This window comes from Pleurodeles waltl, chromosome 5 (assembly GCF_031143425.1).
Source record: "Pleurodeles waltl isolate 20211129_DDA chromosome 5, aPleWal1.hap1.20221129, whole genome shotgun sequence".
NCBI lineage: Eukaryota > Metazoa > Chordata > Amphibia > Caudata > Salamandridae > Pleurodeles > Pleurodeles waltl.
Genome location: NC_090444.1, coordinates 1,867,548,067 through 1,867,560,394, shown reverse-complemented (window position 1 = coordinate 1,867,560,394; position 12,328 = coordinate 1,867,548,067). Strand labels below are relative to the sequence as shown.

The following is a 12,328-nucleotide window of genomic DNA, read 5'->3' as shown; positions in this document are numbered from 1 at the left end:
ATAGCCCTATGAGCAGGGTGCTATGTAGGTAAAAGGTAGGGCATGTACTTTTATGTTTTACATGTCTTAGTAGTGACAGCCTATTTCATTTTTCACTACTGTGAGAGCTGCTCCCCTCATAGGTTAGCATTGGGAATTCCATTATATATCTTTAAGTGGTAATTTCTGATCTGAAAGGAGTAGTGTGGACATGTTTGGTATGTTCAGAATGGTAGTGAGAAATCCTGCTTATTAGTGTAGTTGGATTTCATATTACTGTTTTAGAAATGCCACTTTTTTTGCAAAGTGAATTTAAAGTAAACTGAACCTTACTTGACACTAGTAAATGCCTTTTAAATTGAGGGCACAAAAATTAAATTATTGCATCCTCTTTATTATTTAATTTTTTTCAAAGGTCAATTCAAAGCATTAAAAAAAAAACTTGTCATACAAGTCAGAGAGACAGCATAGAGAAATACTAAAAAACGTGTGATATAACCACCTTGGTTGCAGCTGCCTGTCACAGCATGTTAGTTTTTTAAACTATAAATATTCACTAAAAAAACATTCACAGTTGCAACATTACACCATACAACATAAATGACAAGACACTGAAAAATATTCACTTAACCAACTTTCACCAGTTCATTGCTTGCAATTGAAGGAGTACACAAATTTTTACTTTTTTGGATTCCTAGCCACTAACCTAAGGGGATAGAAGGCTATTTTTTCTGTTTTTTAGGGATCACAAAAAAAAAAGAGGAAAAAATTATTTTTGTTTCTTTGTTAAAGGTTCCCTAAATCACAGCCTGACTCATAACCATCTCCCTAGTTTAAAGCTGTTGACATGTTTCATACCCGTCAATTCAGGGTTCTCCTCAGGACCATGAACCGGACAGAACTATAATCAAAAGAGCCTTCTATCCCCTTAGTTTAGCGGCTAGGATTAAAAAAAAAAAAGTTACATTTGGTCTGGATGATGTAGAAGCGGTGTTTCAGGAGTTGGATGTCTGAAGCAGTGGTGACTTTCAGGTAGAGATGTATGTTATTGGCATGTTGGTAAATCTTGATATTTTGATGTTGGTCTCTGTGAATAGAACCTCAAGGGGTTCCATACAGAGGTTTAAGATGACGGGACAGTGTGTTCCTTGGAGGACTCCACAGGTGATGGGGATCTTTTGTAACCTAGAGGGGCCCAGGTGGATAAACCTTTGTCGGTTGTAAATTTAGGAGGAGAGCCGGTGAGGACAATGTGGGTAAATCCCATTTGAGACTCCAGGGTGTACACAAGGGTGAGGTGGACAACTGTGTCAACGCCAACTGAGAGGTCCAACGATATCAGGAGGCGGGGATCATCTTCATTGGGGGTGCAGAAGCCATAGTCTACGATTTGTAATGTAGCGTGAGCTGCAGCTGGACTGCTAGTCGTGTTGGAGATGGTAATCATTGATGGTAGCACTGCAGCTAGAATTGGCACCAAGAAAATGCAACTGTTTTTGCCATGCGTAATCTCTCAGCACCAGTCTCTTTCACAAGACAAGAGAGTGTTGTACTTTCGTCACTGGCCAGCTCGTGCTACGCACCTCCGACATCCTGTTGTTGCTCTCCTTTGGTCTGCAGGTGCTGTTAATCATCTGATTTTGCATCTTTTTACTTTTTTTATTTTTTTGACCTATCCATGTTATTGTACTGTGGTCATGTTAACACAGAGGGATTGTAATTACTTTTGACAATTTTGATAAAGTGTTGCGTTTGAATATAATTTTGTATTTGTTGAAGTATTGTTTTATTGAAGATTGAGGGTGGCTGCTTTGGGTGTCGATGGACAAGTTACTTACCTTGGGTAACGCCTTATCTGGTAGAAACAATATCTAGTTGCAGATCCTTACCTTAGATTTTCCCCCCAGGCCTCAGTCTGGATCCGGAGATTTTTCTCGAGCAGTAGCCCTGGGCGCTATTAAGTGGCATTGATTGGCTCTGCACGAGTCGCCTGCGCCGTGTGCACCGGATATGATGACGCATGTCCTATATAGGCACCAGCTGATGTCATTTTCTTTTCACAACTTTCCAGTGCAAAAGCGTGGAGCCATGAAGAACACTGACCACTGGTGCATCAAAACTAGGGCCCTAAAAAAGCAAAGTCCCTGTCCCTAGAAATCAGTTTGCAGAGCGGGGAGGACGGCTGGGTCGGTAAGGAATCTGCAACTAGAACATCTCTCTACCAGATAAGACGTTACCAAAGGTAAGTAACTTGTTAATCTGATAGGTACTTATAGTTGCAGATTCCTTCCCTTAGAATAGATACCCAAGCAACACCATCCCAGGAGTTGGGTCTGCGAACCAAAATCATACTAGGAAGTCGTGCAGGACTGAACGGGCAAAGTGCCCAGCCACACGGACCTGACTGTCCAGCCAGTAGTGTTTTGTGAACGAGAGCAGAGATGCCCACGCTGCCACCTGACAGATCTCCAGGACTGGAGCTCCGCTTACTAACACAGTGGTTGCAGCTGTCGCTCTGGTATAATGAGTACGCAAACCTTCTAGGGGTTGCTTTTTGTCCCGTGCATAGCACATTTTAATGCAGAATACAACCCTTCTGGAGACAGTTCTCTTTTTTTTCTGCACTGCCCGACCTTTCTTCGCACCCACATAACAAATAGAGTTGATCATCTACCCAGAACTCTTTGGTACAATCAAGGTAAAATGCCAACGCACTTTTTTGGGTCCAGGCGGTGGAGTATCTCTTCCTTAGAAGGATGTGGAGGTGTGTAAAAAGTAGGCAAGGTGATGGATTGTCCTACATGGAAGGGTGTAACCACCTTCGGAAGAAAGGAGGCCAGAGTGCGAAGCACCACATGGTCAGGATAGATAGAAAGGAAGGGCGGCTGAGATGACAATCCCTGCTACTCACTCATCCTGCGGGTAGATGTAATGGTCACAAGGAAGGCTGTTTTCTAAGTGAGAGGACAGTTGTGGATAGGCTCTAAAGGAGCGCACATCAGAAATGTCAAAACCAAATTCGAGTCCTATTGGGGCACAATGGATGGGAGCGGAGGAAACATGAGTAAGACTTTTAAGGAACCCACGTACAACAGGAGATTTAAACAAAGAAGGTTGAACGTGCCATGTAAAAAAGCAGTGATTACCAACAAATAACCTTCGAGAGTCCCCAGAGCAGAGTCCTGCTCGGCCAAAGAAAGTATAAACAACAGAACCTCAGAGAGAGGGACAGAAAGGGGGGAGGGGGTCAACAGACTTGTCTGTGCAACATGCCACAAATTTCTTCAGACAACAGGCAAATACCAGTTTCGTGGAGGGACACCAGGCTGCTAAGATTACGTTACAGACTTTGGATGGAAGGTCAGAAGCTGTCAACTGTCGCCATTCAATCTCCACGCAAGAAGGTGAAGACTGCACAAGTCCGGGTGGAGAACCCTCCCCTGGTGCAGCGATAGAACATCCTGCCATAGGGGAAGTTTAATCAGAGGATCGATGGCCATGCGCAATACCTTGGGATACCAGATCCTTCTTGCCCAGTGTAGAAAAGTGCCCCTTTTGGCATGGTTATTCCCCCCCACACACACCCACAAACACACACTTTTTGTCTGACATCTGATGCTAACTTGACTGCGTGCGTGCTGGGATCCTGCTAACCAGGCCCCAGCACCAGTGCTCTTTCCTTGAACTGTAGCATTGCTTCAACAATTGGCACACCCCTGCCACACAGCTAAGTCCCTTGTAAAAGGTACCCATGGAACCAAGGGCTCTGTGGCCAAGGAGTGTCTCTAAGGGCTGCAGCATGTATTGCGCTACCCTAAGGGACCCCTCACCAAGCACATACACACTGCCTTTGCAGATGATGCGTGTTGGTGGGGAGCAAAAGGTAAAGTCCACATGGCACCCCTCTCTGTGTGCCATGACCACAAACCACTGCCTGTGTGTAGGAAGTTGGCTCTGTATGTACTATTTCAAAGTGAGAAATAGCATGCACAGAGTCCAAGGGTTCCCCTTAGAGGTAAGATAGTGGTAAAAAGAGATAATTCTAATGCTCTATTTTGTGGTAGTGTGGTTGAGCAGCAGGCTTATCAGAGGGTAGTGTTAAGCATTTGTTGTACACACACAGGCAATAAATGAGGAACACACACTCAAAGACAATTCCAGGCCAATAGGTTTTTGTATAGAAAAATATATTTTCTTAGTTTATTTTAAGAACCACAGGTTCAAGATTTACAAACAATACTTTAAATGAAAGGTATTTCACTTAGGAACTTTAGGAACTTTGAATTAGCAAAATAGCATATACAGTTTTCACACAAATGGCAATAAGCTATTTTAAAACTAGACAGTGCAATTTTCAACAGTTCCTGGGGGAGGTAAGTGTTTGATAGTCTTGCAGGTAAGTAAACCACCTACAGGGTTCAAAGTTGGGTCCAAGGTAGTCCACCGTTGGGGGTTCAGGGCAACCCCAAAGTTACCACACCAGCAGCTCAGGGCCGGTCAGGTGCAGAGGTCAAAGTGGTGCCCAAAACGCATAGGCTTCAATGGAGAAGGGGGTGCCCCGGTTCCAGTCTGCCAGCAGGTAAGTACCCGCGTCTTCGGAGAGCAGACCAGGGGAGTTTTGTAGGGCACCGGGGGGGGACACAAGTCAGCACAAAAAGTACACCCTCAGCGGCACGGGGGCAGCCTGGTGCAGAGTGCAAACAGGCGTCGGGTTTGCAATAGGTTTCAATGGGAGACCAAGGGGTCTCTTCAGCGATGCAGGCAGGCAAGGGGGGGCTCCTCGGGGTAGCCACCACCTGGGCAAGGGAGAGGGCCACCTGGGGGTCGCTCCTGCACTGGAGGTCGGATCCTTCAGGTCCTGGGGGCTGCGGGTGCAGTGTCCTTACCAGGCGTCGGGTCTTTGAAGCCAGCAGTCGCGGTCAGGGGGAGCCTCGGGATTCCCTCTGCAGGCGTCGCTGTGGGGGCTCAGGGGGGTCAACTCTGGCTACTCACGGGCTCGCAGTCGCTGGGGAGTCCTCTCTGTAGCGTCGTTTCTCCACAAGTCGAGCCGGGGGCGTCGGGTGCAGAGTGCAAAGTCTCACGCTTCCGGCGGGAAACGTGTGTTCTTTCAAAGTTGCTTCTTTGTTGCAAAGATGCTTCTTCCTTGGAGCAGAGCCGCTGTCCTCGGGAGTTCTTGGTCCTTTTAGATGCAGGGTAGTCCTCTGAGGCTTCAGAGGTTGCTGGACCCTGTGGAACGCGTCGCTGGAGCAGTTCTTTTGAAGGGGGGAGACAGGCCGGTAGAGCTGGGGCCAAAGCAGTTGGTGTCTCCGTCTTCTCTGCAGGTTTTTCAGCTCAGCAGTCCTTCTTCATCTTAGGTTGCAGGAATCTATCTTGCTGTGTTCTGGGAGCCTCTAAATACTCGATTTAGGGGTGTGTTTAGGTCTGGGGGGTTAGTAGCCAATGGCTACTTGCCCTAGGGTGGCTACACCCTCTTTGAGCCTCCTCCCTGAGGGGAGGGGGGCACATCCCTATCCCTATTGGGGGAATCCTCCATCTGCAAGATGGAGGATTTCTAAAAGTCAGAGTCACCTCAGCTCAGGGCACCTTAGGGGCTGTCCTGACTGGCCAGCGACTCCTCCTTGTTTTTCTCATTATCTCCTCCGGCCTTGCCGCCAAAAGTTGGTCCGTGGCCGGAGGGGGCGGGCAACTCCACTACCTGGAGTGCCCTGGGGTGCTGTAACAAAGGGGGTGAGCCTTTGAGGCTCACCGCCAGGTGTTACAGTTCCTGCAGGGGGACGTGAGAAGCACCTCCTCCCAGTACAGGCTTTGTTACTAGCCACAGAGTGACAAAGGCACTCTCCCCATGTGGCCAGCAACATGTCTGGTGTGTGGCAGGCTGCTAAAACTAGTCAGCCCACACTGGTAGTCGGTTAAGGTTTCAGGGGGCATCTCTAAGATGCCCTCTGGGGTGTATGTTACAATAAAATGTACACTGGCATCAGTGTGCATTTATTGTGCTGAGAAGTTTGATACCAAACTTCCCAGTTTTCAGTGTAGCCATTATGGTGCTGTGGAGTTCGTGCATGACAGACTCCCAGACCATATACTCTTATGGCTACCCTGCACTTACAATGTCTAAGGTTTTGCTTAGACACTGTAGGGGCATAGTGCTCATGCACTTATGCCCTCACCTATGGTATAGTGCACCCTGCCTTAGGGCTGTAAGGCCTGCTAGAGGGGTGACTTATCTATACCTATAGGCAGTGTGAGGTTGGCATGGCACCCTGAGGGGAGTGCCATGTCGACTTAGTCATTGACTTATCTATACCTATAGGCAGTGTGAGGTTGGCATGGCACCCTGAGGGGAGTGCCATGTCGACTTAGTCATTTTATCCCCACTAGCACACACCAGCTGGCAAGCAGTGTGTCTGTGCTGAGTGAGGGGTCCCCAGGGTGGCATAAGACATGCTGCAGCCCTTAAAGACTTTCCCTGGCATCAGGGCCCTTTGTACCAGGGGTACTAGTTACAAGGGACTTACCTGGATGCCAGGGTGTGCCAGTTGTGGAAACAAAGGTACAGTTTAGGGAAAGAACACTGGTGCTGGGGCCTGGTTAGCAGGCCTCAGCACACTTTCAAATCATAACTTGGCATCAGCAAAGGCAAAAAGTCAGGGGGTAACCATGCCAAGGAGGCATTTCCTTACACTGTGGCATAGCTAAGACATCTCTCTAGCAGGCCTTACAGCCCTATGACAGGGTGCGCTACCATAGGTGTGGGCATAGCTGCATGGACAATATGTCCCTACAGTATCTAAGCCCATTTTTAGACATTGTAAGTGCAGTGTGGCCTTATTGAGTGCGTGGGCTGAGAGTCTGTCATTATGAACTCCACAGCTCCATGATGGCTGCACTGAAGGCTGGGAAGTTTGGTATCAAACGTCTCAGCACAATAAACCCACACTGATGCCAGTGTTTGATTTATTGAAAAATGCCCATAGAGGGCATCTTAGAGATGCCCCCTGTATTTCACACAACCCACCAGTGTAAGGCTGACCAGTCTGTGTCAGCCTGCCACTTACAGACAAGTTTCTGACCCCATGGGGTGCTTCATACCTCCCCTTTGGAAGAACTGCAACACTTGGCGGTGAGCCTCAAAGGCTCCTGCCTCCTGTTACACTGTCCTAGGGCATTTCAGCTAGTGGAGATGCCCACCCCACGGACCAACGCCACTTTTGGTGGCAGAATAATTAGTAAACACCAGGAGGTGTGGCCATCCCAGCTAGGACCACCCCTAAGGTGCCCAGAGCTGAGGTGAACCCGTCCTGGCAGAATCTTCCATCTTTCTTTGGACGATATCAGCCAATAGGGTTAGGAATGTGTCCCCTTCCCCAAAGGGAGTGGGCACACGAAGGGTGTAGCCACCCTCAGCGACAGTAGCCATTGCCTACTGCCCTTTAACCCCTGTAACGCCCCTAAATCTAGTATTTAAGGGCACCCTTGAACCTTTCTCTTCAGATTCCAGGTGACCTGACAAAAAGAAGAAGGACTGAAGAGCCACACCAGCAGAGAAGACTCCAGATGACAACTGACTTGGCCCCAGCCCTACCGGCCTATCTGCAGCTTCAAGACTCCTGCTACAAAAAGGTGACGCATTCTGCAGGACCAGCAATCTCTACAAACCCCCAGAGGATTGCCTGCCTACCCAAGGACCACAGTCTCCTGAGGACAGCGGCCCTGTCCACAAAGAAACCGCCAAGCAGGACTCCAGAACCGCCCCGGCTCCGCGAGTCCTGCCCACTCTGCACCCGATGCACCTGGCCCTTGTTCAGGTGGCCTGCCAGTCCAGAGAAGGTCCCCAGAGGATTCTGACCTCGAGTCCTCCCTGGGTTGACCCCTCTTGACCAACACGAAAACACCTGTAACCTAAATCTAGAGGACCCCACCTGACCACGACCGGCTCCGGTGAAGATTTCCCGATGCCTAAAGCCCCCTGGCCTTGGGGAATTCAATCGATGGTCCAGCAACGTCCAGTGAGCTCTCTACTTACCTGTCCAGAAGTTGGTTTTCTTCAGTCGACTTTCTGGACCACACGTGCAGCATCTTTGTGACCCCGAGGTTCCCTCATTGAAAAGTATTGGGCACCTGACGCTATGTGTGCATCCTGCACCCGGCCGCAGCGGGTGTGTTTTTGGTGCTGACCTATGACCCCCAGTGGTGATCTAATCCGCCCAGGTCTCTGCCCTGAAGTCGCGGGTATTTACCTGCAAACTTTCTTTCTAAGTGCCCCCAGTCGCCATAGGATTCCATTGGGCGCCCGACACCAACTTTGACTTCTGCACCCGGCCGGGACTGTGTTGCTGGTGGTGCACCCTTGGTGTCTTCCTAAACTTTGCCCTGTGGACACATTAACCCCCGAAGGCTGAGTACTCAACTGCCGATTGTGTTACTTTTCCTCACCTAGGACTGCATTGCATTCTATGAGAAATTGTGCTGTTTCTACTTTTGAAACTGAAAAGTATTACTCACCTGTAAACTGTTATACCTGCAAACTCTAAACAAAGTACCTTTGATACATAAAAGTGATACATTCTTAAAACTATACTTACCTGCAAAAAGATTATTTTGGTCCTGGAAATAAAGTAACAAAGTATATTTTTTGATACATAACCATTGGCCTGGAGTTCATCATTAAGTGTGAGTCTCATTTCTTGACTGTTTGTGTTTAACAACTGCTTTGCACTACCCTCTGATAAGCCTAACTGCTCAACCACTCGACCACAAAAGAGAGGGTTAGTACTATCTATTTAAGCCTCTGTTAAGCACCTGGGGAACCCCTGGACTCTGTGCACACTATACCTTACTTTGGTATAGAATTTACTGAGCCAGCCTCCTACACCCAGTCCGGACCCCACTTGGGTCCCGTCATTCTTGGTCTTCTTGAGAACTCTGGGCAGAAGTGGTATGGGTGGGAGAGAAGGTGTACCGAAGGCCGGAGTTCCACTCGACGAAAAGCGTTGCTGGGCAAGTACCATTTTGGAAACTCCAACGTGCAATACTGCTGACATTGTGCGTTCTCTGCAGAGGCGATCATATCTTACCAAGACTCTCCCCACTGCTGAGAGATACCTTGCGATGCCTCCGGATGGAGACTTCATTCGTGATTGACAGCTGAGTTTGTCCGCTTTGGTGTTGAGAGTCCGCCAGATGTTGAACCATCAGGGAAATGCCCTGTTGTTCCAGCCACATCCAGAGGCGCAGAGTCTCTTGACAAAGGGTCCATGACTCAACCCGCCCTGCTTGTTTCAGTACCACATGGCGGTAGTCTTATCTGTGAACATCTGCACTACCTTCCACTTGAGAGAGGGAATAAATGCTTTTAATGCTAGCCTGATCGCCCGGAGTTCCAAGAGGTTGATGTGGAGCCCGGACTCTGCCCAAGAACAATTGCTTCTGATCTCCCCCTCACCCAGATGACTGCCCCATCCCAGGAGAGATGCATGTGTCACTACTGTGAGATCTGGTTAGTGACGGGTCCAGTCATGATTCATTTACCACCACTTCAGATCTCATGCAGTTCCCTCAGGGATCTGGACCATGTCCAAAAGATTCCCCTGATGCTGGGCCCCCTAGAACTTCAGGTCCCTCTGCAGAGCCCGCATATGCCGTCTGGCATGTGTCACCAGCAGGATGCAGGAGGCCATGAGGCCCAGCAGCCTCAGATTCATTCTCACCGAAATCCTGGTAGAGGTTGAAACATCAGTATCATAGCCTAAGTATCCCGGACTAGCCGCACAGAAGGATAAGCCCGAAACTGCACTGTGTCCAGAAGAGCTCCAATGAAAGGGAGCGTCTGAACGGGAGTCAGGGGTGACTTCGGTACGTTGGTAGTGAACGCCAGCAAGTGCAGGAGGTCCGCCGTCGTCTGGAAGTGGGAGACAGCCTGGGGCGAGCCCACCTTCAACAGCCAGTCGTCGAGCGAGGGGAAGACAGGAAACCTCTGATCTGCGCAGACGAGCTGCGACCACGATCATTGGCGAACACTCGAGCGACACAGGCCAAAGGGCAGCATTGTAAATTGAAAGTGTTCGTGACCTTCCATGAATCGCAAGTAGTGTCTGTGGGCACGCAAGACGGGCGTATGGAAGTGGGCATCCTGGAAGTCCAATGCTACCATCCACTCTCCGGAGTCCAGGGCAGAAAGAACCAGGGTGAGCATTTTGAACTTCTCCTTCCTGAGGAAGAGATTGAGGGACACGAGGTCGAGGATAGGGCAGAGGCCCCTGTCCTTTTCGGCCACCAGAAAGTAATAGGATTAACAACCACAACCTACTTCTGGCACAGGGTCCCTCTCTACGGCTTCCTTAGCCAAGAGAGTTGTAACTTCTTCGCGGAGAAGTGCCAAGTGATCCTCCATCATTTAATTGTAGGATGGTGGCATGGATGGAGGAGTAGTCTCGAGGGGGAGAGAGTAGCCCCTTTAGACTATCTGCAAAACCCACCTGTCTGACGTGATGGGTTGCCAGCAGGGCAGGTAATGGTGAATCCTACCTCCGACTGGTCCCTGCTGTGGGAGAGTCAGTCTAGGAAGGTTCGGAGGCAGCTGCAAAGGGTAGGGGGAAGGGGAGGGTGGACTGGCCGGACCTCCAGCTCCCTGATCCACAATGATGTCCCCTACCATGCAGAGGCTGGGCAGCATGTGCAGCGCGGGGCTGGGGGAAAACGGATGTGGTGGGGTGCCCTTTCTGTAGCCACAAAAGGATGAAAAGAAGACTGAGGGGGTCAAGGAACAGCCGCGAGGCCCAAGGACCTGACCATAGCACGAGAGTCCTTGAAGCGCTCGGGTGCAGAGTGTGCTTTCTCTCTGATGAGACGAGTGCCATCAAAGGGCATGTCAATAAGGTTGGAATTGACATCCCCTAAAAAGCAAAAAACGTCCTCAACCAGGCATGGCTCCTTAAGGCCACTGTCGAAGGAACCGCTATGCCTAGCGAGTCGGCCGCGAGTCGAATTGTGAACTTTGCTGCGTCTCTTCCATCAACGACTGATTGGGAAAGTACAGCCTGGGCCTCTTCCGGGGCCTGTGGCAGCACTTGCACAACTGTATACACTTCAGTTCCCTCATCTTGTCAGCCAACGGATGAAGTGAAGTCGAAGAATCCTTGGTCTTCTTCAACATCTTCTTGTGCCTCAACTTACCCGATTGTTTTAAGGACTTGCAGTGGAAGGATAAAGAGGGCCACCTCTCCTTCTCAACCAAGATAGAGACTTAAGCGTAGTTGAGTGCCGAGCCGCCATCTGCTTTACGGATCGCTCCCTCAAAGCCTTCAGATCGATGGCGCGGCACTCGGAGCATGACTTCGGGTGGTAGTCATGCTCCAAACACCAAAGACAGATGAGGTGTGGATCTGTCACGGACATCACCCAATGACCCACAGGGCTTGAAACTGGTTTTTACAAGAAGACATCCATCGATGCACCAGGAGTAGAAATACTAAAAAAGCTTCGACAAAAAGTAAAAAAAAAACAAGTCAGAAAGTGACTGATGGAGTAGCTCTTTCTTTGGATCAGCGATGTGTGTCGCGGAAAAAAAAGAACTGACGTCAGCGCGCCAGAGTTGCCTATTTAGCATCCACAACATCTTATTCGGCGCACATGACGCCAACGACTGATTTGGAGCTCATCAACACCACCTAAAGGCATGCAAGGATACAGCTCCTGAAAAATCTCCAGATCCAGACTGATGCCTGGGGGAAATTCTGAGGTAAGAAATCTGCAACTAGAAGTCTCTATCAGATGTGTTGATCACTTGCTTTTGTTGCTTTGTTTGAGTTTTTGTACATGACAGTCTTTGTCGTTCATTTGGTGAAATGTGTTGGTGTTTTGAGCCATTGTTGTTCTAGATGATATTTCAGTGTGTACCTGTGGACATCTGGGCAAGATTTGAAGAGGGGAATTACCTATTTTTTGGGGCCAGATGTCTACCTTTCTTGGCAAACTAAACAAATTCACGAGAATTTAGTTGAAAAGCTGGCTTTGGTTAGAAGGGCAGAGTGCTGTGCACAGCATCACAGTTTAATGCAGATCCTGGCCTCTCCACTCTTTCAGTTCTCCTGGTTGTGGAGGCGAGTTGATGGGCCTACAAGTCGATTACTGGATTACGCAAGGTCTGGAGAAGAAGAAGGATGGGGAGAAAAGGGAAACTGGACTGAAGAATACTCTGAAAAGTAACTTCCGCTCACTGCAGGTCAGCCGCATCCCAGCTAGTGGCGAGCTGACTCCCCCGCCCACAATGGCCATGACCGTGGTCACCAAGGAGAAGAATAAGAAAGGTAAGAGGCAGCGGCTGAGTGTTGAAGCTTGGGAAGTCTTT

At 49.2% G+C, this 12,328-nt stretch overlaps 1 protein-coding gene across 2 annotated transcripts in view; it reads left to right on the top strand.

The window, feature by feature from the left end:
* The window catches only part of LOC138296905 (phosphofurin acidic cluster sorting protein 2-like), a 617,149-nt gene that overhangs the window by 548,765 nt on the left and 56,056 nt on the right, over positions 1–12,328 (top strand). For both annotated transcript variants that reach the window (XM_069236419.1, XM_069236418.1), the window contains exon 22: positions 12,064–12,287. In XM_069236419.1, the coding sequence (XP_069092520.1) occupies positions 12,064–12,287 (224 nt within the window). The remainder of the gene's footprint in view (positions 1–12,063; positions 12,288–12,328) is intronic.